Source organism: Crocodylus siamensis, chromosome 5, assembly GCF_052110815.1.
Source record: "Crocodylus siamensis isolate JL-2025a chromosome 5, ASM5211081v1, whole genome shotgun sequence".
Taxonomy (NCBI): Eukaryota; Metazoa; Chordata; order Crocodylia; family Crocodylidae; genus Crocodylus; species Crocodylus siamensis.
Genome location: NC_143399.1, coordinates 47,606,694 through 47,632,454, shown reverse-complemented (window position 1 = coordinate 47,632,454; position 25,761 = coordinate 47,606,694). Strand labels below are relative to the sequence as shown.

Here is a 25,761-nt window from a genome sequence, read left to right as displayed (position 1 = left end):
TAGGGGTGCTGCACAGCCAGTGGAGGCAAAGTGAGGGCCCTTCCCAAGCGTGTGGGGGAATGTAGAAGTTAAGGATCCCACACTGGGTTCCCAAATACCATTTGCACCTATAAGTTCTAGTTGTCAGGAACATCAGGCACAGTGTTGCATCAGTAATGACTTGCAGCAATAATTAATGCCATTTGCACATCTAAGCATTGATTGTACCCACAAACCTGGATAGCATGGAATATAAATCTTAACTAATAAATAAATAAATAAACCAAGAGGAGTAAATCTATGGGACAAAATCGCATTTCTGATTCTTTGCATCCACAATACTGCAGCTGCAAAAACAAAGTCCTGACTAAGGTCAGACGGAAAGATGAGACCTTTTCCTACTTTCCCAGTCACCTCAGTCTTCCAACCAGCATTCCTCCTCTCTCTCTCTCTCTCTCTTTCTCTCTCTCTCAAATGAGCAGCAGTTCCCAAAGCTGGAGGTGGGTAAGAACTGTTTGCAGCTGCTGTTACATTTCCCTTTGCACAGCCACAGTCATTGCTTGGTAGTTCAAACTCAGATCCATTTTCAGATTCTCTACATTTAATGCAAAAGAGGACTGAACTGCACAGCCACACAGTCTGAAATACTTGCATTAAGTCCCCATGCCAGCTGGTAAGACCGACCACATACACGTCATGCTCTTTCATCCCCATGAGCTACTAGAATCCTTCACCCCTAGGTTGTTTTTTTCCCAAGTTGTTCTGTTAATACAGTGTCCTAGCCAGGGCAGCTGCTTCCAGGTTTTAGGGTCTGCGTACCTCTGCCCAAGTGGCGCATCTCTTCCTATAGCATGTGCATACATCTGTGCCCATAGGCATGTGTGTGAGACACTGGGTGCATCTATACAAGATGCTATGTAACCGTAGTGATAAAATATGGCAACATAGCATCAGTGGGGATGAATTGTGATGCCAACACAACTGCACAGTAGCTCAGTAGGGTCAGAAACAACTCATGCACCACCAGGACTGCACAGTAATGGCAGCTACTGCACAGTCATTTAGTATTTGCTAAAGCGAAGTACTAAATGTACTGTGCAGTAACAACTGCGCAGTCAGGTGCACATGTAGACATGCCCGCTGTGTATTTGTACCAAGGTACACAGCATGTGGGTCAGTATGTGATAGTACATTCTTGTATGTACACTTTTTTGTGAGTCTGTTGTACAACCCCATGGAACCAAGTGAGTGTAAGCACTTTGGCTGCAGTTTCTTTGGCTGCAGTTTCAGTGGACAGTATATTTGGGTACGTATGTGATAGTGGTGTCTTTTTCTGTGGTACACATGGGAAGTATGCATATCAGCGCTGTGCTGTGTGAGTGGCAATGCCTCCTTATCTGTACTGCATATAGATAATAGGTTTGTGTGCAGTAATATGCAAGTATGCTGTGTATCTGCTTTCCTGTAGCGTGTGCAGGTAGATAGTTTGTGTACCTGTGTGCAGGGGTGGAGGGGGGGGAATTAGTGGTGCATTTCCCACCCCACCCCCCTTTGATTCCTGCTCCACTCAAGATTAAAACCAACCAGTGGCAGGAGCATTTCTAGTCAGGCAGTGCCGAGGGACTCACTTGACTTAAAGTCTGCCTGACCCCTTCTGAACTCTTCATTCTGTGGGTGTTAATGACCCTCTCTTCTTTTTAACGGTCTTGATGTCCCACCAGTCAAACTAGCCTTTCTTCTGCAATTCTGCTGTCTGTTACCTGCTCCTGGTCATGAAGTTCCAATTTCACAGCCCTGCAGACTTTTTAACTCATTCAATTAGGTTATATTTATTTTTGCTTCAATCTTAAACTGAATAACCCAGCTCTAGGCTCCTAGCTATGAGCAAGGCTTCTAGTTTTTTTTGAACTGGAGAAAAACACATGTTGGGTTATATGTGATGATGATGATGCACCTTCCCATCTCCACCGCCCTTCCAAGAGTCTAGATGCACCCATGCCTGTGTTGCATCACAGTACACATGCATTGCAGTGTGGGGTCCTTGCAGCGTGCGTGGCGGTAGACTTGTGTGTGTGTGCGCTTGTGTTTATCTAAGCAGGTGGCGTAAGTGTGTCTACCTGTGTGGTGGCGTGTGCCTGTCTGGGTGTTTCAAAAGCACTGAGAAGGATTCAAGACTGAGGAAGTTGTGTGTCTGTGAGAGAGATTGGGAGAGAGAGCGCGCACTGAGAAGGGTTCAAGACAGGAAATTTGTGTGTGCGTGCATGTGTGTGAACACTGAGAATAGTTCAAGAGTGAGGAAATTGTGTGTGTGTATAAGAGAGAGCACGTGAGCACTGAGAAAGGTTCAAGACAGGAAATGTGTGTGTATGTGTGTGGGCACTGAGAAGGGTTAAAGAGTGAGGAAGTTGAGTGTGCGGGGGAAAGAAAGCACTGAAAAGCGTTCAAGACAGGAAATTGTGTGCGCGCGCAAAGAGAAGCGTTCAAGACCGAGGAACTGTGTGTGAGAGAGAGAGAGAACTGAAGAGTTCAAGCGTGTGTGTGTGTGTGTGTGTAACCAGCAGAGGAAGTTGTGTGTCTGACATCAGCGGAGCTCAGCCTCAAAAATGCAGGGCGTGAGCCAGCTGGAGGGGAGCGCACAGACCGCTTTTCTTGTGTGACAGCCGCCGCGAGCCGCGAGCCGCCCAGGTAGGAGCGAGGCGGGGCGGGGGCCCCGAGCCCGGCCCGCGCCGCGCGCACCATTTCCTCCCCGCTCGGAAAACTTGTGCGCCTGCAGCGGGCGGCGCCGCGGGTCGGGCGTGCGGCGGGAGCCGGCGAGCTGGAGGCCCCCGCGGGAGCTGGAGGGAGGTAGGATTTCTTGGACTGTCCCCTCGCAAGTTTCCCAAGGGCAGAGATTCCCGCCGCGTCCGCTTGTGCCACTGCGGGGCTCGGGAGCGAGATGAGGGGTGCCCCGCTCTCGTGCTCCCATCCCTGTCCCCCTCCCCCAGCGTTGGCAAGCGCCGCCTGCCCGGTGCAGCGCGGCCGGGCTCTGTCCCAGTGCCTCAGCTCCCCGTCCCCAGCTGCCCCCGGCATCCTGTGCATCCAGCTCCTGTGCTGCGCCCGGTGCCCCCTGCCGAAGGAGAAGGGGCACCGCCATGGGGGTGCCACTGGCTGAGCCACCGGGGACAGACCGACCCTGCTTCCGGGTCACCTGCCGCCCGGGAACCTCGGAGGGCTGTGACATTCCCTTGTGACATTCCCTGGCCAAGTAGCACCCCCCTTTCCCAAATGGGGAAACTGAGGCAGAGCGCAGGGACCTTCCTGCTGTCTGTTGCAGTGGTACAGGGCTGATGATGACTTTCCTGCCTTCTACTTGACTTCAGATTAACACGGCTAACCATGCCGCAGTGCTAGAACTGGGAGCTCAGCCTCTGGGTGCTTCGTCCCATGGGCTGACCGCCCTGAATTGGTCAGCCACACTGAATGTTTTCAGCCGAAGCTCAGCAGCAGGGTGGCAGGAGAGACAGGCTCTGTTCCAACCTCTGCTACAGTCTTGCTGCACAACTTTGGGCAACTCACTTTAGCTCTGGGCCTCTGTTTCCCTCTTACTCTTACCCTATATACACAAATTGCAAGATTTTGGGGGCAGAGAGTCTCTCACTGCATGCAGTGTACACGTGTGTGCTGCGTGAAGGGTCCCCTCCCCCGGGGCTGCAGTTTCTAGCTGCTCCATAATACAAGCACAGCACAGTAAACTTGCAGCACCCCGGGTTCTGCAATATTGTTCATCTCTAGGTTTAGAAGTGATAACATGCAACATATACGGAAAAAGCAAGCAGCTAATTTCTCAGACTGGTACTGAGAGAAAGCCAGCTTTATTTTTACCGTGCTGCACCACATGTTGAATGTTTGAGTGCATGAACCTACGTTCATAAAGGACAGCTCAGGTGTTCTTGATTTATATGGACATAGTGCTGCTTCCGTTGTGAACAGTTCAGATGGCAAGATAGACTCCATCTCCAATGGGTAAGAGATCCACTGCTAATTCCCACAGGAAGGGACCCCCATGCCTCTGACTTCTCCAGCCTATAAAGCCTGTCTGGGATCCTCTGCAGTTTCAGCTCCGGAAATCGAGAGAGGTTTAGAAACAGACATAGCCTTTGAAGTCTAAGCTTTGGGCTTTTTAAAATAAAATCACCTGTTTTTTAATGAGCAACAGCATCTCCCCTTTACATCCATTCCCCAGCCCTGAGAAACAACCCAATTCAGCTGCCGTCAGAGACAGTGGGGTTCTTACCTCTAACTCTCTCAGTGAAATGGCTTGTAGTTACAGGTAACTTTTTTTTTAACCACATTAACTGCACCACTCAGAGGATATTGTTGGTCCAGCCCAGAGGCTCAAAAGGCCTAAGAACTCCAGGCTGCCGTCATTCAGGGATCCTGATACTGTGCCTAGGTCCTTGGAACAGAGAGCTACTGACACTCTGAAAACAAATGCTTATGGTTCAGCTGAAGAGAAAAGATAAGGCGAGTGCCTTGCACCTACCTCTAGGGCCCTGCTTCACCATAAAGTGTCACACATATGCAGCAGGGTCTGGTCACAAAGTGTTGGACCTTCCTGGACCCATGCTGCACAGGGGCCTATCCCCTGGCTAATAGTAGTAACTGTTAAGAGAGATGCAAAGTGATGATGTGTGGAAAAAATCTCTGATGCTGGAGAGGGCTATATATCTAGCTCTAAGCTGAAGCAATCATCCAACAGAGGCAGGGCACCTCAAGAAAAGCCCTGAGAGACCCTGGCCAGGTGGGAAAAGGACAAGAAAGTCTGCCCAGCCTTCAAGCATTCTGTGTTGCTGATCATTCTTTGACATTATGGAACCGTGTCGTTGAAAATCAATCATTTCCCTCAGGGAACCATGGGTCACAACGAGACCTTTGCAGAGCATGAGAGTGTCAGTTCAAGGAGAGTCACATGACCTAGATGGGGCTGAGCTACACATTTTAATAAACTTCTCCAGTCTTGGAGGAGGTGCAAATCTCAAGGCTGCTGGTTCAGGCTGACCTCGAAACAGAGTCCTCATTCCACTTTGTCCGCTGCCTGGCCACCACATATCCTCTCCAATTCTCTGGATGAATGATATCCCAAATGGCAAAGCAGAGTTTATCTAAAGCTTCCAGGATTTGCATGGAATGCATCCCAACCGCAAAGAAGCCCAGGCCCTCTGCACAGTTTGCCCAGACCTGCACAAAGGCTTTATGAGCTTCAGTGAAAACCCTCAGCTAGAGCAGCAGCAGAGGTTTCAGACTGTTAAGAGAAAACGAAACTCGGAGTGTCACGCCGGGCTTATGACAAAAGCTTTACACAGGTCTACTTAGGCCCACATGAGCTTAGATAAATATGTATCATACATAAATATCCTTGTGGATACAAACAGCTTATTCAGATAACCAAAATGGCTCTCTCAGACCATAGGAAGGGATGGATCATCCCTATTTAAAGATCATCTTGAATTAAAGAGGTTCATAGATGCTTAGTAAGAGCCCAGTGTGCAGACTGGGACCTAAATATATGTATCATGTACAACATATATCAGAAGAATTATTGAGGGGTAGCATCTATACCATTTAATGGATAACAAATTGTTTACCAAGCCTGATTTTATAAACTGTCAAAAAAGCTCATTAGTAACATGGTGAACATAAAAATTGAATAGCAATGGTACCACTCTCTTTTAGGTTCAAGTTCTGTCATTGAACTTTACTGCCATATCAGAATGTATCTACGCATAGACTATATTTCTGTGTAGTTACTGATATTATCGCAGATTCTAGGTATCATTTCTATGGTTAAATTTGCAAAACAGTTTTGTTTTTAATGTCCTGGGTTCAAACATTCATAACTTTTCAAACCCTTCACTTCTGAGCACAGCCAACCCAAGCAGAGTGTGGGGCCCAGGGCAAATTGGCCCCCGTGGGGCCCCGTCCTGATCCCGTGCACCCCAGACCTGAAGAAGTTGCTATCGGCAGCGTCAGCGGTGTGGGGGGTAGCAAGCAGCTGGATGCAAAGCTGGTGGCGGCGGTGCAGAGTCACTGCAGCTGGTCTGCCCAGCTCTGTGTGGGCCCCCAAAGCGCAAAGCCTGTGGCGGTCGCCCCAATTCGCGCCCCACTAGGGACGGTCGTGCTTCTGAGGATAGAATTGGCCACACTTAACGTCTATATAATGGTAGCATTTTTGATGGAGAGCAGGAGGAATCTGAGTAAAGTTACTTGTGACATTTGTGAGTTATAGGAGTGACAGGAATGTACTGTTCACCACTTGAATCAACTCTAACTAGGCTTTCCTAGTTAAAAGGAAAACTAAGTGAGCATGAACATATGCTTTTAGTCTACAGGTTTAAACCAAAGACACATTAGAAATGCTTGTACAGCTAGGTAAGTCTATGTTGCTTTAATCAAAGAGCTTTTAAGCCTTTCTGAAGAAGTCAGTGGAATCCTACACCAGTCAAAGGTAGTTCATCCTAGTGCACACAGATCAAAATACTGTTTCTTATGTGCTTTCTCTAAATTATCCATTACTTGTAAGAGGCAGAACAGTGAACTAGATGGACCCTTAGTCTGAGCCAATGTGGTGATTCAGTGTTCCCATTCTAATGGTTTGTACCAGTGTAGTAGATAACACACGGTGCAGGGTGCTGAAGGCTGGCCTATCAGTTAGGCCTTGTCCACATGAAGAAAAACATACATCCATGCAAATTTATTGATTTGGCATGAACTTTGAATGTTGGCAGGCTGCTCTGGTGCTAAGTGGGCCACATATCAGAGTGGCTTATTAGTAACTTAATCACATTGAAGGTACCTAGGATAAGCCCTGCATTGTGTCAGTTATGCAGCCCCAATGGGGATGGGCTCAACTACATCCATGCAGTTCTACCAGGACAATGTTTTTTAATGTTGGCAGGATGAACAGTTTCATGATTTGCAGTATCAAGCCAACACCTTCCAGGTGTTCTGTTTTCTTGGTTTTCCCTCTTTAAGTATTCCCCCCAGCACATTAAATATACAAAGGTGTCTTTATTGCAGTATAAGAGTTGCAAGAACAAAAACAAGTCAGGACAGTTTACATGGTACAGCGTCTGTCCTGCAAAGGCATCCAGATTAGCCAGCAAGGAATTTTGCTGAAATCAGTGAGATTGTGCAGACATAGAAGTCTGTCTCCATTGATTGACTTTCAGGATCAGGTACTGAGACCCCCAGCCCTGTCACTTCTGTCACATGGAGCTTAAATCCTTTTTCTATTCATTTTTTGCTTTGTTCTAGGTCAGGGATACCCAACAGGCAGCACATGCACCACAAGTGGTATGGGCAGCCTTTGTGTGGCACATGGCAGATCAGGGAGGGGGCAAGCAGCACAGTGGCAGATAGGGTGGGAAGCAGAAAGCAACAGATTTATCCCCCTCCCCTGCCCAGAGTGGCACTTGATAAGGGTACAGGGCTAGGTTGTGGCACTCTTGCCAAAATGGTTGGCCCCCACTCTTCTAGGTAAATCTAAACTACTACTGCAAAATATATGGTTGCTACAAAACATATAGGATGTGGAACATTAATTCCTCCTGAGCAGCCTTTATATTTTAATTTCTCAACTCTTTGATGCTTGATCTTATAGCCTGAGCATTGTATTCTGTAGGTTCAAACTGGAAAACACAAGCGAGCCACAGAAAAGTGACCAATACATGAGCTCATTTTTAAAGGTAAAAACTGGCAGTTCCCAGCACCTTTAACAGGAGCTGTGGGCACCTAGCACCTCCTAGAATAAGCTCACTTGTTGAGATGTCTGAACAGAGGTCAAGAAATGTAACTTTTGGACATTTCTTTGACCATATGATCTAGAATGGAAGCACAAAATGCAAACACTAGGGGCCCTGCTGATGTAGTACCTTACATCAGGCCAAGACCCAATCCATAGCTGCGGCAAATTCTTTAGAACAAATGACTGTGTCAACTCTCTTCTGATATCCATTCTTTATGCCTAGCAACCTGAAGGGTTTGTCCTAATCTACTCATTTTTCCCTATCAAATTTTAAATGACTATTTTACAAATGGATTTAGCAGCTCTCCCGAAAATGTGCTTCTGATCCCACAGTGCCTGCCTCTACCATGCCCAGCTCTAAACAGGTCTAACTCTCCTGCTGCAAGTGAATTTGGACCTGGGGCTCCTCTTCTGTTCCTAGCTTGAGAACTTATGCACACAGCTGTGCTACCCATTCCCTGGCTGGGGACAGAAGTTACACATAAACCAGTTTAAGTGATTAGAAACTGGTTCAAACCTATAACAGAACATAAGTTCTGCACACATAAACCAGTTTCAAAATGGCTGAAACTGGTTTAAAATAAACCTGGCTGAATATAGTAACAGACTTAACTGATTTGGGTCAAACCAGTTTATGCAACTTCTGTCCCAGAACCCTTCCTGATTTAAGTTAAATCAGAGTCCCCCAGGATCCCAGATGCTTTGCAGTCATGGATGGGGCTGTGCTCTCTGCTCCAGCGAAGAAGGGCTGACCCTGCCCCTCTGCTCTCTAGCCCAAGCAAGGGTGGGGGCATGGCCCGACACAGGGCCCCCGTAGAAAAAGGGAGCAAGAAGGGGGTTTATTCCCCTCCCCCACCCCACTGGATGACTGAGGCCCCTGTCAGCCATTCCCCACCTCAGCAGGGGAGGGAGCATGGCCAGAGCCGGCTGGCATGGCCCCTGCCATTCACCTGCCTTGCCAGCAGCTGGGGCTGCAGGGCTGAGCCCAACCAACCTACTAGTCCTGCTAAGGGTGGAGGCAGAGGGGCCAGCCTGGACTTCCCAACCTGCTATGGCTGCATGTCTGTGCTTCCCATCCTGCTGCATGACAGCCTGGTCTGGCAGCACAGGAGTGGGCTTCCCAGGCCAACTCAGAGGTGCCTGTGGGCCCCCTATCCTGTGCAGCACCCAGGGCTGCAGCTGCACAACTAGCAGTGGGCTGGCTGGGGAGCTATTCTGCAGCCCCTCGCCTCCAGCTCCCATGGCCATGCCACGCCATGCCACTCTGGGTGGAGGTGCAGGAAGCTTCAGCCCCGCAGCTTCTGCCTAGCGCATGGAGCGTGCCTCTGGATGCCATGGAAGGCAAAGGCATCCAGAGCCTGCAGCCAGAGCTCCATGTGCGGGGCAGAAGCCACCAGGCTGAAGTACCAGCCTCCCATCCCCCCTCCCAGAGTGGAGCAGCAGCAGCAGGAATGGCAAGGGAGTAACTGAGGGAGGTGAAAGGAAGCTGGCTTGGCCTGACAGAAATGTTTTTCTCCCCCTCACCTCCAGGTATGGTTCCTGCTCCTGCCGCATCGGACAGCACCTCTCAGGGCCCGTGGCTTTAGCCCAACAGATGAAGCTCTGGAAGGGTCCAGAAGCTAGAGGCAGAGCTCCATGAGCTGGGCTGAAGCAAGCTCCCCCACCCCCACCCCAGCAGTGCTGCACAGTGCAGCAGGAGCTGCAGCCTTCATTTCCAGAATTAAATGTGAATGCCTGTGCACTTGCAAATCAGTTCAGTCTTTGCAGGTTAGACAAACCTACAAAGATTGAATCAATTCAGGCTCCAGTTTTTTGAATGTCTGTCTCTAGCCCCTGTGTCTAGGCCTCCTCCCCACTCTTGTGAACCCTGGGTTTCCTACAAGAAGGCATTGTTTATCATACCAAGCAGAATGTTCCTATACAGGGACCTTGCAAAATAAACACCTTCTTACTGCACAATTTAACTTAGGGTTTAGACTAGTGATGTACAACCTTGGATAATCTTAAATGACATCTTGGTATCCAAGCTGCCAGTCCAAAGGCAAAAAGCCTCACAGCCAATGTTTTTTTTGTTTTTTTTTTTAATGAACAAGCCTTTTATGTCACTGACAAGCAACTCTAAGTCTACAAAATTACAGGCTTTAATGGGTGTGCTAAAAATAAATTATTTTAAGTCAGTTGTGTATTAAAGCTAACAGAGGGTCAGATTATGATTCAGGCATAAAGTTGCCCTTACTTCCCTGTACCAGTTTCCTTTTCTTCTAGAAGTGTGAGGAGAGAACTTCTGAACTATGGTTACTGTTTCTTCCTGAATTGTGGTTACAGGCGGATGGGAATGGGGTATGGCTTCAAGTCTGCTCTCACACAGTGCACTCCCAGCACTGAGCCAGGCTAGGGAACAGGGAAGTAGCTTACAGGGCTGGTGCATGATACTTCTCCCTGGAGCAAAAGAAAGAATCACAGTCTAGTTTGTGATCTGCTTCTTGGGCAGAACAGTTACATGCTATCCGTGACTGAGGCTCAGAGCCAGCAGCCGAGGGCTTCTCTGGGTTAGGCATTTTATGTAAACATAGTGAGAGGCATTTCAGTTTACCAAGCTATATTTTAAAGGGAAAGAGTAGCCATGGAAATGTTTTAAATGGCTCTGTTTTTCTGTAACCAATTTATTACAATTGAAAAAGGAAGTTCCAACCCACTTAAAACTTTAAAGGGAGTAAATAAAAAGAGTCTCAGGACAGGTATAAAATTATACATCCTGTTTGGTCTGAAAATTCTTTTTATATGTAGAAAATTATTTTTATATATGGAGAACAGCACATCAAGAGTCAGTGTTGCCTCATATTATGAGCTGTCAGGAAGTTTATGGATAAGTGACAAGCCTGCTTTACACAGAATATCCAGACAAAAACTTCCCATGCTGTGATATTTGTATTGGAATACCAGGCAACCCAGACTGAAAAAAAGAAGATAATTTGCTTGTTTTGCAGATAAAAGCAATATGGTCAAGCTTACAATTGTAAGTATTAGTGAAACACAACCCTTTCCAAACTTTACTGCATTTGCACAAAATAGGTCCCAGGAGAAGACAAGTGTTGTGATAACAATATTTAAAAAATAGAAGACTCAATATTTTCTTGCTGCCACTGGCATGTGATACCCCTCCACTGCAGTTGTGGGGGCCTACAGAATCTATTTAATTTATCTTCTCCTTTAAACAGGGACAGGCTTTTTAATAACCACAAGCCAGGAGAGAACCACCAAATTTGAGAGAGGCTACATTTGCTGAGACTTGAGGAAAAGTGTCTTGCATTCAAAAGCTCATCTAACTGTATCTCAGCTATATAGTTGGTCCAATGAAAGATCTTGCCTAAGAAATCACTGCCTCTCACACACATTTGCTATATGCATTTATGCTTTATTATACCTAATTCTGCATTATATTAATAGATTCATAGATGCTAGGGTCAGAAGGGACTCCAGTAGTTGCTTGTCCAGTCTCAAGATCCCCAACATAGGGGAGAGCATCACCCCCCTGGGAAGCCCATTCCAGATTCTGGCAACCCTTACTGTGAAGAAGTTCTTTCTAATGTCCAACCTAAATCTGCTCTCTGTCAATTTGTGGCCATTGTTCCTAGTTACTCCAGGGGTGCCCTAGTAAACAGAGCATCTTCTATTTCCTGCTGCCCTCCCCTGATGAATTTATAGACAGCCACAAGATCACCTCTAGCCTTCTCTTGTGAAGGCTGAAGAGATCTAGGTCTCTCAATCTCTCCTTGTAGGGCCTTGCCTCCAGGCCTCTGACCATACGAGTGGCCTCCTCTGAACCCTCTCAAGATTCTCTGCATCACTTTAAGTGCAGTGCCCAAAACTGGATGCAGTACTTGAACGGTGGCCTGACCAGTGCCACATAGAGGTGAAGCATCACCTCCCTGGACCTGTTCGTCATGCATCTGCTACTGCATGATAAAGTACAGTTAGCCTTGTCGATCATTTCGTCACATTGATGACTCATGTTCATTTTGGAGTCAACTATGACTCCAAGATCCCTTTCTGCTGCTGTGCTTCTGAGAAGGTCATCCCCCAGCTTGTAAGTGTGTTGGTGGTTCTTTTTGCCCAGGCACAGCATTTTGCACTTGTCTTCATTGAACTGCTATCTACTAGAACAGCAGGTAAAGGTCCCAGCCAAAACCTGGACCCCTTATGCTCCATGCCACACATTCACCCAGAGAGAGAGAGAGAGAGAGATTTCTCTCCTCTAGAATGTGGGCCACTGCGTTAAATCCAGGCCTTCACCCTCAAGTGCTGGTTCACAAGGTACAGCTGCTATCCTAGAGCTGGCTCTGAAAATGGTGTGTACCTCAAGCCTGTTCCCAACAGGCACACAAATCCAAATCTTGTTCTTCCGTTGCCAGGATCCACTCCCACAGCCTTGATATAAAAATCACGGTTCGTTTCTTTGGAGGCTCACGAATAATAATCCTTCAGGCACACATTGTTAGTAACACAAAGGATATATTTGCAAATAGGGTCAGAGTGAAGACAAAAGACCACACTCTGCCCGTGAGGAAAACTCTCAGCTGGGTTTTATCCCTTCCCTCCTGGGCACGTGTGCAGAAGCAGGAACTCTTACAACTCATTTCCGGTTCATACAAACATATATGAAATGACGTCACGTCATCCGTCACATGTGCATTATAATTAACTACTTAAGTATGCGGGGTGGATAGGCATATATGCATTAGCTAATTACGCATGCTTAGAAAGCTCTCCAGGTTACCAAAAGTTCAAACCCCCCTCTTTCCCAAGGACACAGTCAATTAAATCACAGCCTTTGTAGTTTACAAGAGTAGAGGCAGAGGAGTTTGAAGGTATGTGTGATTTAGTGTTACAAAGAGATAGTAAATTAGCGAGATGTCCTTGGTGGTGTTTCTGCTTATCAGGTACGAGATACAAACTGTGCAGTTTTAACAACACTCTATTCACTATACATTTTTAATAATATTTCTATTTTAATAATATTTCTAACAGCCTGTCCAGGTAGCACAGGAATCTACCACAGGATTTTCACTTGTTCCAGGTGCGTGTGCAATCTCCCCTGTGTCACAGCCAGAGGGAAATTCTAGGCAAGATAGTTTTCTATATAGAGTTCTGCTCTTTCCTCGGTGCCCCGTATATAGCAGTCTCTTTTCTTCTTCTAGTCTCTTTCTTACCTTGTGGTTTGGACTGGATGTCATCTTCAGGGGGGCACAGAGTGTGTGTATGCCCCATACATTGACAAGGTGAACACCAGCTCTGTGTGTGTGCAGGTGCTTGTATCCAGAGGAAGGGACAGTGCACATGGACAGACCTGGGCTGCACTTGCCTTCAGACAGGTGTGAATGGACTGGCTCCTTCTACAGAACCCAGTAACTGGGTAACTCTATTGAAACCTAAATGATTTTTTCTGGTAACCAAATAGGCTTCAAGAGGCAAATGGAGATACATCTTGCCCTGCAGAGACACATGAATGGATACAGGTACCTCACTGCTTCCACTAATGTCACCTGACATCCCAGTTGCTTTAGCAAGGCCGGTTTGCCTTGCCACTAGGAGAAGAGTCAAATCATCTGTTGCAGCATGGTACATTTAGCTCTGGATGGGACAGTCTGGCATTAAGATGCAAACATCACAACATGAGGAGTTTGCTTCTGAGAACAAACATTTAAGAGCAGCAAGGCTACAGCCCTTGGCAGGATCACATCACAATAAAAGCCCCTCCTGATCAGTTAACAGAGTACCAGCAGCCAGGAAATGGAGAGCAGGCCAGGGCTCTGTGATCTGTTTGAGTGTTGCTAAGGCGGCTACAGTCACTCTATCTGGCAGCACACAAGGCTGGAAACCCAAGGATTTGGATGCAGGCCTGATTCACCTTCTTTTTAAAAAATCTTACTTTACTCATCAAATAATATTTAACCCCTTGTAGCTGTGCTCTGATGGCAACAGAGCAATGTGCAGCTCCTGCCTTGCCTGCAGTGTAACAGATCCTTTCCCTCTGTGACAGAGGGGCTTGGGGCTAAAGTCATTTTATGGAGACAGAAAGCATTTTTGGCTTGGTCAGCTACTAAGTCACCCTGATCATCCCTCAGACTGGCCACGGATACCCACAAACCTCAGCCTGCTTTTGGATGCTTAAGTATATAGGGCTACCACTTAGAATGATGCTGACATAGGAAACACCACCCAGAAGTGTTACTGCTCAGTCAGGCGCTCAGCATCATACTGTACTATACAGGGCTATATTCACTTTTGGAGGCAGCATAGGCTGAGGTATGGCCCCAGGTCAGGCAGTCATATGTTTCATCACTAGAGCAAATGAAAACTTTCATTATAGCCAGTCTTAAAATGTTGATGAAGGAAACTTCACAGTCCCCCTGGGGAGGTAGAAAACTAAGGTCAATGTCACTTTACAGATGGGGGAAATGGAGTTACTAAACAGGATCAAACTAGTCAATGGCAGAGAAGGGTATAGAACCTGAACTACTCCTGTCTCCCAGACCTGGGCCACAGCCACTACACCATTTTCCCCAAGAGCCTCCCCTCCTGGTTTTCTGTTGTTGATCCTAGCCTCATCTGGACAGACACATACAAATAAAGCAGTAAGAAATGAACATGCATATAGCAGACACAAAGTATTTAGTACAAGCAGATCAGATTGGGTTGACATCATCCATTGCACCAACTTTTAACAGACAACTCTGGATGTGAGCAAGCAGGCCACTCACAGGTCAGGGAGGTGCCAGGGACAGATGTTCCTGCCTCCTACCCATGCCAGCTGTGCCTCCTATTTTTGTCCTTCTGTCCTACTGCTTGTAGAATGCACTGCCAGAGCATCAATTGCCATCTTAGAGCTGAGTCTACACCAGACTTGTGACATGAGGCTTTGGGCCAGGATTCAGTGGCAGTGATATTCATTAATAGCTGACAAAGCAGCACAGGGCATGTTGCATTGCCCTGTATGCTGTTAAAGGGATAGAGGGAGACTAATCACCTAGGAAGCAAGGGACACTAACCAAAAAAAGTTAAAGTTCATCACAGGAGAAGTCTACAAGATAAGGTTTGGCTGACACAACTACATCAGCTGGGATGTGGAAAAAAGTCTCAATATATACCAGCCAATTAGCACATCCCAGTAAAGCCCATGGTGTAGACTAGGGGTGCCCAACCTATGGTATGCATATAACAAACAGCACAGGCAGCAGATTGGCCCAGACAGTCCAATTCACATATATGCCCCACCTGGCAGGCAGTCTTGCTTTAGATGTAAGCATGATGTGTGACCAGTTAACACCTCCTTCAAGAAGCCCACATCCTCTCAGCAGTTGAACAGATGACTAAAATCCTGGGACAGGCAAACATACAAAGTCAATCTAATTAAAAGAACAGACCTGTTTTGTTGATTGTTAAAACATGAGATACAACTGCAAGTCAAGACTAGGGAATGTGTACCAGGTGGCTGGGCAAGACATAGTACCCACCCACTGGGGGCCGTCACAGATATCACCAAGCATCCAAGAGACGTTAACATTTTTGCACAAGAGGTCTTTGTTTATGCAGAACAGTAAGAGGATAAGAGGACAATAAGTATGATGCACATCAGGGAAAAGTAGCAATTAATCTGGGTCCTTTAAAAAAAAAAAGCCTGCAGCTCCTGGTAATCCCTTTTAGTGAAAACTGACACAGAAGAAGGAAAGTTAGCAGTCACTGTCACATGAGGGAAGTTCTGCTATCTGGGTTCTATTCCTGTGTCAGCTACAGACCTCTGGTGTGTGCAAGGTCTGGTCATACTTATTAGTGATAACTAAGGATCTGCTACCATCCATCAAAGGCTCTGGATTTGAGCTAAAAGTTTACACGCCTCTGAAAAAGTGGGCCTACCTTCCTCTGTAAAATGAGAATCCTAATATTTGACCAAGAATCTGTGGGGCTTGAATCATTCTTTCAGAAAAAGCAGTGAGGGCATCAGAAAAAAACTGTGCAATAACTGTGTTGCAAACCGTACATCACCTACTGGTGGCTCCCAGCAGACACTCTGCCTAATCCGTAACCTAGTCACCTCAGTGGGAGTGGCTCAACATTTTCAGATCATTTAAATGAGAGTGTGCAGCATCTCAAAGGGTTTTGTGGGGTTCCTGGCAAAACCTGCCCTTTTATCCTAGTGAAAGACATCTGCAGGAGGGTTTCCCTCAGGTAATTTGAAACTCAGCAGCAGCACTCCCTCCCTGTGCAGGGAAGAAAGGCTTATATCACAGAGCAAAAATGCTCCTCAGCCCTACCCACCTCTTAGAGCAATCACTAAATGAGTCAGGGAGGCAGCTTCATCAGTCATCAGACTGACCCCATCCAAAGATACTCATCACAGTGCATGTACTTCTGACTCTTGGTGGTGTGACTCATGCTCCGGGTGAAACGTTTCTCACCAATACCTCTGGAGACCAGCAAAATACCAGCAAAGCTCCCATCCAAAGCTCTTTAAAGGCTATAGAAAGATTTCCTCAGTTTCAGTGAGCTTTTGGCCAGGACATACATACCTCATCCAGGACTTGCTATGCCCAGCATTAAAGTAGAATTCAGTCCACATAGCCCATCCCTTGCCCCCTAAGCCTGCCAACCAGAGCCAGGTATAGTTGCTGTGGCACAGGCATCTGTCACTACCCTCATCTCCTACAATCAAACAGGCATCAGAGGACAGCAGTGTTCAGTCACAGCCAACCTCAGTGTGAACCAGAAAAACTGTCTTGCACCATCCTGCCCCTGTCATCTCTAGTCAGAGCAGCCTTCCATAAAGCAAAGCAACCTACAAGGTTAAGCCAAGGTAAGGCAGACTAGCAGTAGGAAAAGTGGGGAGATAAACATAAACCACAATTCCTTAGGGCCTGGGATTGTGCTGACCCACAAAACCTGCTTGTACATCCTGGTGGGATCTCGGGGACCAATTAGGATGAAGCTATAGCACCTGTAGAATCACTTTGAAGCCAGCCTCATGGATTAGACAGGAGCTTGGCCATAGCCCAGAGCAAACACTATGCTAATGACCAAAAGTAACGCAGCTGTACCAGGAAGAGCCAGGAGCATGTAAATTACTGAGAAGGAGGAAGTGGTCTGTGACACTACCATGAATACAATGTTATGTAGCTTATACCCACAGCTAGAGGAATGTCATGGAGCTGACTTTCATTTTGAAAAATGTTTGATCCATGAGTCATTGTCTACAACATAGGGGACATGAACTGTGAGAAATATTCAAATAAAATCTGTACTTATGTGAGGAGGGGACTAGTACTAGTGAATGGAGCCTTTCAAGTTTTATGTGCAAACCTGAGGGTCATAAATTCCAACCTAAGTCCAGGTAGCAAAAGCTGACCAGTGTTACTATCTGAAAGCTGTCGGGTAATCTATATGCTGGAGGTGTCAGCTCTTTTTCTAATGGAAAGATGTCCTTGTTACAGAAGATACTGTCACAGCTTCAGTGGAGAACCAGCTATTGGTAGGAGTTTGTAGACTGCAGTCAGGTTTCACAAAAAGCTGTCTTGCTTATCATGCCTCCATGAGCAGTGGGGGATGCTGTCTGGATTCTTCTACATATAAGGCAGGGGTCAAAACCATAGGACGTACAGATATAGGTGGACTTCGGTGGTGTTCCAGCAACAGGCAGCTTCACCCATGGCCACACCGGGCTGGGCAGCAAGGAGCTGCACCCATGCCACAGCCAGGGGTGAGGAGAAGCATTGGCAGGAAAAAGTGGCAACTGGGTCAGAACACTGCCCTGCCTTGGATCCAAGCCAGGCTGTTCCAAGCCCACATCTAGAAAATGTTGATGGCTGATTGTATAGAGCAAAAAAAACCAAAAAACCTCAGCAAACAAACAACCCCCCCCCACCACCACCACACACGCACACACAAGTCTAGGCATTCCTCACAAATGTCACCACCTTCCATGCCAAGGGCATTTCTCTAACACACACAGAGCAATGTAATCAGGGCATTGGGGGAGGGAAAGGTGGGGAAGAAGGAGGGAAAATAGTAAAACACTGCACTGAATGCACAGTTTTCCTCTGGGAAGAAGATAAGAGTATGAACCAGATGTGACAGATGTTAGTCACACCATTTAATGAGTAACTGAAAGGTGCTAACACAGTGTGGTGGTGAAGGTAGTAGAAGAATCTGAACAAAACTGGCACCTTCCCCTGTTCCTAAAATTGTCTGAAAGGGATCCTGTCATTATAAAAGCAAGGAACAAATAGCTTTGTCTACCATTTCATTGTCTGCCATTGTTCTAGTCTGCATCATCTACCATTAAACCAGCTACTGCCATGTCCAACACCTTTTCCTGGCAACCAGTGTCCTGTATAATATACAGCCTTGTACTCAATATAGTATGAGAAAACTTCAAGTCTTATGAAAAGCCAGTCTGAAAAAAAACACCCAAACATTGGGAAAACTATCTTTTCATCTTAGGGATGAAAATCTGAGATCATCTTTTTTTGTGTTTTGCTGCAAACCAGAAATACAGAGATGTGTGAAATGGGAGACTAACAAGAGAAGAAAGGCTATTCAAGCTAGTTAAAAGTCCTTCTTAGAGCTGAGCCCATAACAAATCCCACATGCATACGTGCCCCAAACTGGAAAAAACCACATGCAAACATCAAGTTTCTAGTTATTTTATTTAAACCTACACTTAGGATTCACTACTGCCATACCAGAGGCATGAGTTGCATTCCTGGTCCTAGCCCTACACACAACTTAGGCTCAGCAGACTGGACTGCAGCTGGTGTGGCCAAGCGATGTGGAGGACATGCTGATTGGCCTAGGCCTGCCTTCTGATTTCTGGTTATTTTCTATGTCCTCACAGGTGCTGGTCCAAAGAGCTTCTGAATCCTGTTGACTACCAACCAGGGCTTGAACATATCCCCAGGGGACTCTGAGGGCAGGCAGAACAGGAGCCAAGCCAGCAAGCCACCATGGAGCAGATCCGCTCTTTCTTCCAGTCAATCTGGGATCTCATTCTCAGCAAGCACCAGGAGGGCATCTTCAACACAGTCTGCCTGGCAGTGCTGACTGGGCTGCCCTTAATCGTCCTGTTGGTCTTCCTCTTCATCTGTTGTCACTGCTGCTTCTGTAGCCAAAGGGGCAAAAGCAGCAGCAATGGAGGTTGCAGCAGCAGCAATGGGCAAGTCCAAGCAGAAAAGAACAAGAAAAGGAAGAAGAAGAAGGATGAAGATGACCTGTGGATCTCAGCTCAGCCCAAGCTGCTCCTGTTGGACAAGAGGCCATCACTGCCAGTCTAAATAATGGGAAAGAGAGAGGACACTCCTCCTCAAGACCCAGTGAGTCCTTCAGGCCATGCACTGTGAGGGGAAGGAGCTACAGCAATGGCTCTTTTACCCTTTAATAATGACTCTAGACTAAATAGGATTTCCAGGGCAAGCCAGACTCTGGCAAGATCACTAAGATGATAAACAGAAAACATAAAGTTGGGCATATGTTTATATGCCAGCAGTGTGTACAAGGACATATGCGCACACACACACACATGCAGTGACATACATGCACTTCCATGTATAACTACTCACATATTCATGAGGACATGGCTATGCAGCTTCACGTGCGTAAAGATGTACATATGCTCACACATAAACATGCCTGCTGTCACGTGCATGCAGATACCCATGCACAAGGTCATGTGCCTTCATGAGTATGACGCACATAAATATAGTCATGTGTACTAACATGTATAAAAGGTGGTATATAAATTCATGCATTCACACATGCACCTGAAATCTAGTACATCTTGAACTCCCCTCTACAAACTGAGGCATGTGTAAAGTACACAGGACAAGCCTGCATGCTTGTATGGGTAATACATAAGTATCAAAGCAGACTAAACGGAGATACCACCCTGGCTTAGAGGTACAAGAGGAGATGAGCATACAATCATATCAGAATGAGAAGTATTCTTCCCCCAAATCCATGGCAGGTAACAGTTTTGCTGCTCCAAAAGAGAAATTTTCTATCCATCACAGGACTTTCCTAGCAAATGCAGTAACCTGATCCAACCTTATAGACTCCAAGACAGCAAAGCAGAAAATGACATTGCTGCACAGGACCAAGGCAGGCCAGAACAGAACAGATGTGGCATCATACAGGACTGAAAACTCTACATGGACATTGAGAATCCTGCTTAAAACTGGTCTTTTAAGAGCTCATCATGCTGGGGTTGAGGTGGCTTCATTTCCACGGTACAGTGAGAGAAGAGACTCCATGTGGAAGCACGTCTACAGCATTAATTTATCTAGTGACTACTAGAAATGGTTAACCCTTGGACCAAAGGCCCGCACTTTTCACTGAGATCTACAGAAAACTGGCTCCAGGCAATAACTCAGGGCATGCCCCACTCTTGCATACAGAGACATGCATGTGCATGTCCATGTGTGCACATGTGCACGCGCGCACACACACACACACAGACCCCCTAACACTCAGCTGAGCTGCTGGTTTTGAGTGCATTTCATTCTGTCACTGTAAGGGCAGCTGAGTCTAGGATAAACGGGGGATGACGTTAAATGACATGTAATCCACATATACTTCACTTCTTTGCCCACTAAAGCTTTGGTCCCACACTGCTCACCCCAATGAGAGACTGTCATCACCAGAACTTCAAGATCTGATAGACTCCCCTTCCTCATGAGTTAAGGCAGCTCACTCCATCCCAGCTAACCTTGCCCCGTTCCACATAAGCATACTCAGACTGCCAAACCTATTTCCTAAGGAACCAGCCTGACCTCTCCCTAGTCCGCTATTGTAGTTATCAGCAAGGTCTGTTGAAGCCTCACTGACATGTTTTGCAAATAGTTGGAGTGTCAGGAAGCCTCACTGTATCTGTTCTTTGCACTAAGGTAATGCAAGAGCCAAACATTTTCACTCTAAAGGCTCCATTGGAAACTTTTTGTTCTCTTATTTTTAATCTCCAAAGCAAACTGACCAGGAAGTTCAGAGAGGAAGAAATAATACACACCAACCCAGACAAGTGCTGGTAGAGCCTGCCACACTGCAACCACCAGCATGGCAAGCTCAAAGGTACTAGCCTCATCTGTAGCAAAACAGGTCTTCCATGCTCCCTCTAGGAAACCATTCCTAGTGGATGGGTGCATGGGAAAGGAGGAGGCAGGGAGCTGCTTATGGACTGAGTCTTTTGTTCTGTACCCTCACAGCATGGCCCATTTTGTCCAACTTTGAGATAATGGTGATATAATATAATCCCATCACTGGGATTGCTGTTCACCTGTGTTGTTGGGATCTCAACCCCAGAGTTCTCACCACTTAGGCCCTTTCAAAGATCTCACTTGGGCTCGGGACAGACATTACATATAAACCGGTTTAAGTGATCAGAAACTAGTTTAAACCTGTAACAGAACTGATGTTCACTGCACATAAACCAGTTTGAAATGGCTTAAACCAGTTTGAGATAAACCTTGTTGAATGTGGTATCAAACTTAACTGATTTGGCTCAACCCATTTTATGCAATGTCTGTCCTTGCTGATTTAAGATAAACCAGACTCCCCCAGCATCTCAGCATGCTCCCTGGGATAGGTGGGGCTCTCTGCTACACAGCACGGCTGGTCCCTCCCCTCTGCTCCCTGGCTGGAGCTCCAGCAGAGACTTGCAGGCACAGCAGGGTCTGCCTGGCTTCCCCCTCCCCTCCCCCTTCCTTCCCCTTCCCCCTCCCTGCTGAAGCAGAAAATCCCTCCCTCCCATCTCCCACAGCAGGGACCTCAGCCCCACGGACCCTAGCTATGTGGTATGCTAGCTAATGAAGACGTGTGTATGTGTCTCCAATTTCACTGGGACTGGCAGACAGAACAGCAACTGCTTAGAGCTGTTTGGAGCTAATCAACAGGTCAGCTGGTAAGCTGTTTAAGAAGGGTTTTAAGTAATGGAGAGAGGCTATTGTTTTGCTGATGGGGTGATAAACACTGTTATCATCCCCCTGCAGACCATATAAAGAATCAGGGAGGGAGATTGAAAAGCTCGGTATCATCAATAAATGCATGTACTGCACCTTCCCCCCTTGCTTCAGAGTGCTAGCAGAAGGCTGGGGTCTGGCAACACTCGCACCCCTTGAGCAGCAAGAAGGAAAAAGCCTGGGATGGTGCAGGCAGACCCCCCTAATCAGAGGTCCTGTCCAGGCACCGGCCACACCCCCATCAGCTCAGCATTATATAAGGGAAGTGGGGGCTGCTCTGCACCCCTGGCTTCTAGCCTGAGCCACTGTAGGCATGTGCCAGCATTTCCTCAGTCCAGAGAGAATGTCTGTCCAGTTACAGACTGGTTCAGCCTAGCCAGGTTAGACTAACCTGCAAAGATTGAATGAATTCAGGTTCAGGCTTTTTGAATGTCTGTCCCTAGCCTTGGTGACATTTCACTTCCATTTTAAAAAAATGGTGACACTGCCTCACCCAAAATCAAGCCTAGGGTGAGCTTGAAATTTGCATTTAAAATGCTTTAAGGGGAGCTCAGTCCTAGAGAGAAACGCTCCATGAATAGTTCTAGTGCTCAGGTCCGTATCCTAGCTCCTGACTGGAGCTAAGCCTATTTAGCAAAAGAGTGGGATTTTGCAGTCTTCTTCATTCCCACAATCCCCAGGGTAAAACAGGTTTTTCTTCTGAGTGTCCCACTTCCACAGGTAGAAAAATTGCCTACTTATTGGTTGCTACTGCTCAGACACAACAATTCTGAAACTTTCTAGAATGTGCCGTTATTCTCAGGAATAAGACAGGCAAAATTAAGGGAAAATGTAATCAGAGGTAAAAGTACTTACCAACCAGCAAAGAGGGAGATGCAGGCAGCAGCACCAGATTATAACAAAGCTACTTTAAGGCCGCAGCTGTTTTTCTCAGCCAAATTGAAAGGCTTCATCTCAGAAAGGCATTCTGGGAAATGTTTTCAGTAAGGTTACTCAAGCCTGCACTCACAAGGGGTAGCAGGGAAATAAATGGTTTTGCCTGCATATCGAACCACAACCTCCAGTCCAAACCTTCCCAATTTAGGGGAAGTTTGAATGAAAACTTCATGGCTGAACCCTATTTCTATAATGGGCAGCATGCAAAAAAAGCCACAACCCCTCACCCCGACATACAATCTTGCTCTAAGACGCTCAGAAGTAGGTTCATGCTTCCTGACTTGGACTCATGTCTAGCCACTGGCAGCAAAGATCAGGGAGCTGCTAGCAAAACAGGGGACTGAACTGAGGACATCCATAAAGCAAAAGCAACTATAGCTTAAGCTTCAGCAGGCTCATACCTACTGTGGACTGGGCCCAGAGATCATGTTACACATTGTAACCAGCAGGCTGCACTTGCAGACAGTTGATAAGGCAATGTCTGATACATTGTTACTCACTTGACTGGGACTCCCTGGGCCTTTGGCTCCTTTAGATAACTCTGCTCAAGCACTTACGGCAAGAGCCTTGTCTGCATTCCACCCTTAGCCTTTTTTCTGCACCGTTCATGCAAGAGGAAAACAAATGTTTTCAAAATAAATGTATTTTTGGAAAACCAAAAATGCCTGTGAAAACGTCAGTGTCTCTGCCATGCATTTCTTTGGGAAAATCTTTTTATATCATCTCCCTAGCCCTAGAGCAGACAGATATTTGTAGACATCAGTAAATAGGAATGTTAAATTCTTACTGGTTGGAAACAGTTGCAGGTCACAGAGGAGTTAGTCTTTGGCAGTTTACTCTAATGATGTTTCTTTGTTAATAAATGCAAACAAATGATGTTTCTTTGTTAATAAATGCAGACAGATGCCGCTCACAGGAAAAATAAAAGCCGTTGGGAAGGAGAAAGGTTAGGCTTCTGCCCTATGTTATTTAAGGTGCACAGAATGTTTTTCTATGTGGGGTTCCTTGGTACAGTGAGGATCTTAATTGTAGCCTGGATTAGATCATGTGCTCAGGGACACTGTGTGCATCTACACGAGATTTTTACTGCGCAGTAGCCTAATAACTCTGCACAGTAGTGTGCTGGTCACAGTAGCATATTTGCACAGTTTTTGCAGTGTCATTAGGCTACTGTGCAGTAAGCATCACAAAAAAAACATGCGCTGGCACTACTGCACAGTAACTGTCGTTATTGTATATTTAGTTAATTCAGGCAGTCCTTGATTTACAACATTTCCAGTTACAACGTTTCGCACTTACAAGTTTATAAATTGACACCCTGTTTCAACTTTCTAATGTCAGTTTTGACTTTACAACACTTGATCTGATGCCAAGCCACGCCAGCGAACAAGTTCGCTGCATCACCCATCTCCCTGGAGAACATCTGTCCAAACTTCCTTGGACATTTTCGTTAAGGAAGCAGACAAGACTCCAGAAAAACCTGCAGCCAAGACTCCTGAGAAGACTCCAGCCAAGAACCCTTCAAAAAGTCCAACCAAGAGCCCTTCAAAACATCCAGCAAAGTCTCCTAAAAAAAGTCCTTCCAAATCAATATGATTGCTATTTACAATATAAATACATTAATGTAGCTATATTACTCATCTATAACTGATCAAGTACAACATTCTGGGTTATTTTTGTTGAAAACACGGTATCAGGCCTTGGTTCAGGAACCAATCCCCCATTTATAACATTGTTTCCTATGGGAAAATCAGTTCCAAGTTACATTTCAACTTAAGATGTAGTTTTCAGGAACCAATCGTGTTGCAAGTCTGAGGACTGCCTGTATTTTATTAAGCAAATACTAAACTAAATGCACAGTAACTACTACACATTAATGAATATGTAGATGCACCCACTGAGGATCTAAATTTTGGACTTGGCCACCTACATGGCAGTCACGTGTCTAAATCCCATCTCTGCCTCTCTGGGGACCAGACCTAGGTGCAAATCTGTGGCAATAAGCAGAAAAGGAAGCTTTCACAGCACTAGCCTGTCCTAACCTCACTCTAAACTAGTACAACCAGACCCTCCCTTTCACGCTTCCTTTTGATGATGAGGTATTTAGCAGAATTTGCAGATTCATTGCAATCTGAACCAGTTGCACCATGAGTGCTTCTGCTATGGCCTCAAACTTGTGACCTCTGGGCTGCCACCATGTGTCATAGTGGCCACATCGTAGCTCCCTTCCATGAAAAGAATTCACTAACTCCCTGAAAACAGCAAAACAGCTGCACTGTTGGAGCTGCACAGAACACTGCATCAAAGGTACCTTTGTAAAAAGTGCTTAGCTCCAAAAGATCTTCTAGTGGGCTATAAACAGATGTCTTATTTGATTGATCCCAGCCAAAAACCTGGGACAAAAGAGAAGCAGCATAGCCCTTCCAAGCTGTGTTGCTGACAGGCTTGTCCCTGGAAAAAATGGCAATTAACTTGAATGAGCCACAATTTGTTTAGTATGCAGCACTGTCCCAGGGGAAAAAAAGCAGCAGCACATTTTATCTTGTTACTACACAGGTACTTAAAATGGGACACTGGGTCTGTACTCTGTAGGATCCCAGGACAAAAGGCTCTCTCAGGGGAGAAATGGGACATCTGTTTACACCCACAGAAGTCAAATATTTAATGTCTGGATTCCCTGAGCCCGATATGGGCCCAGGTTGCCATCTTCTGGCTATTTTGAAACACTGCACTGTTCTAGTTCGTACATTTTCCAGGTGATTAAGGCAAAACCCAAGTTGACTGCCCTTTCTGATGCAAGACTGGGGCCCAAAAGAATCAGCAAAATTAGACTTCTCACTCTTGAACTGCAGACACAATACCTGGTTCTCTTTTTTTCCTCCCAAATGCGGGAACACCAAATAAGCATAAGCTCTTGGATGTCAACACAGAGCCCACATCTCTCATTAAAAAGCTCACTGAACTAACAGCCCTTCTTAAGATTCAGCTTTCAGAGCTGAGGGTTTTCATCCCTGAACTTTGTACGGTGGAGAGCTCCTGGGAATAAATGAACTCCTGGTTTAC

At 46.2% G+C, this 25,761-nt stretch overlaps 1 protein-coding gene across 2 annotated transcripts; it reads left to right on the top strand.

The window, feature by feature from the left end:
* Positions 1-2,414: 2,414 nt before the first annotated feature.
* On the top strand, positions 2,415-24,247 carry KIAA0040 (KIAA0040 ortholog). 2 transcript variants are annotated; one of them, XM_090049133.1, is made up of 2 exons: positions 2,415-2,664; positions 18,651-24,247. In XM_090049133.1, the coding sequence occupies exon 2, from the start codon at positions 18,760-18,762 to the stop codon at positions 19,084-19,086; it is 327 nt and encodes a 108-aa protein (XP_089905259.1). In that variant the 5' UTR covers positions 2,415-2,664; positions 18,651-18,759; the 3' UTR covers positions 19,087-24,247. The 2 variants fall into 2 exon arrangements, with proteins under 2 accessions (XP_089905259.1, XP_089905258.1); XM_090049132.1 differs by having other exon boundaries at positions 2,415-2,823.
* The last annotated feature ends 1,514 nt before the right edge of the window (positions 24,248-25,761 follow it).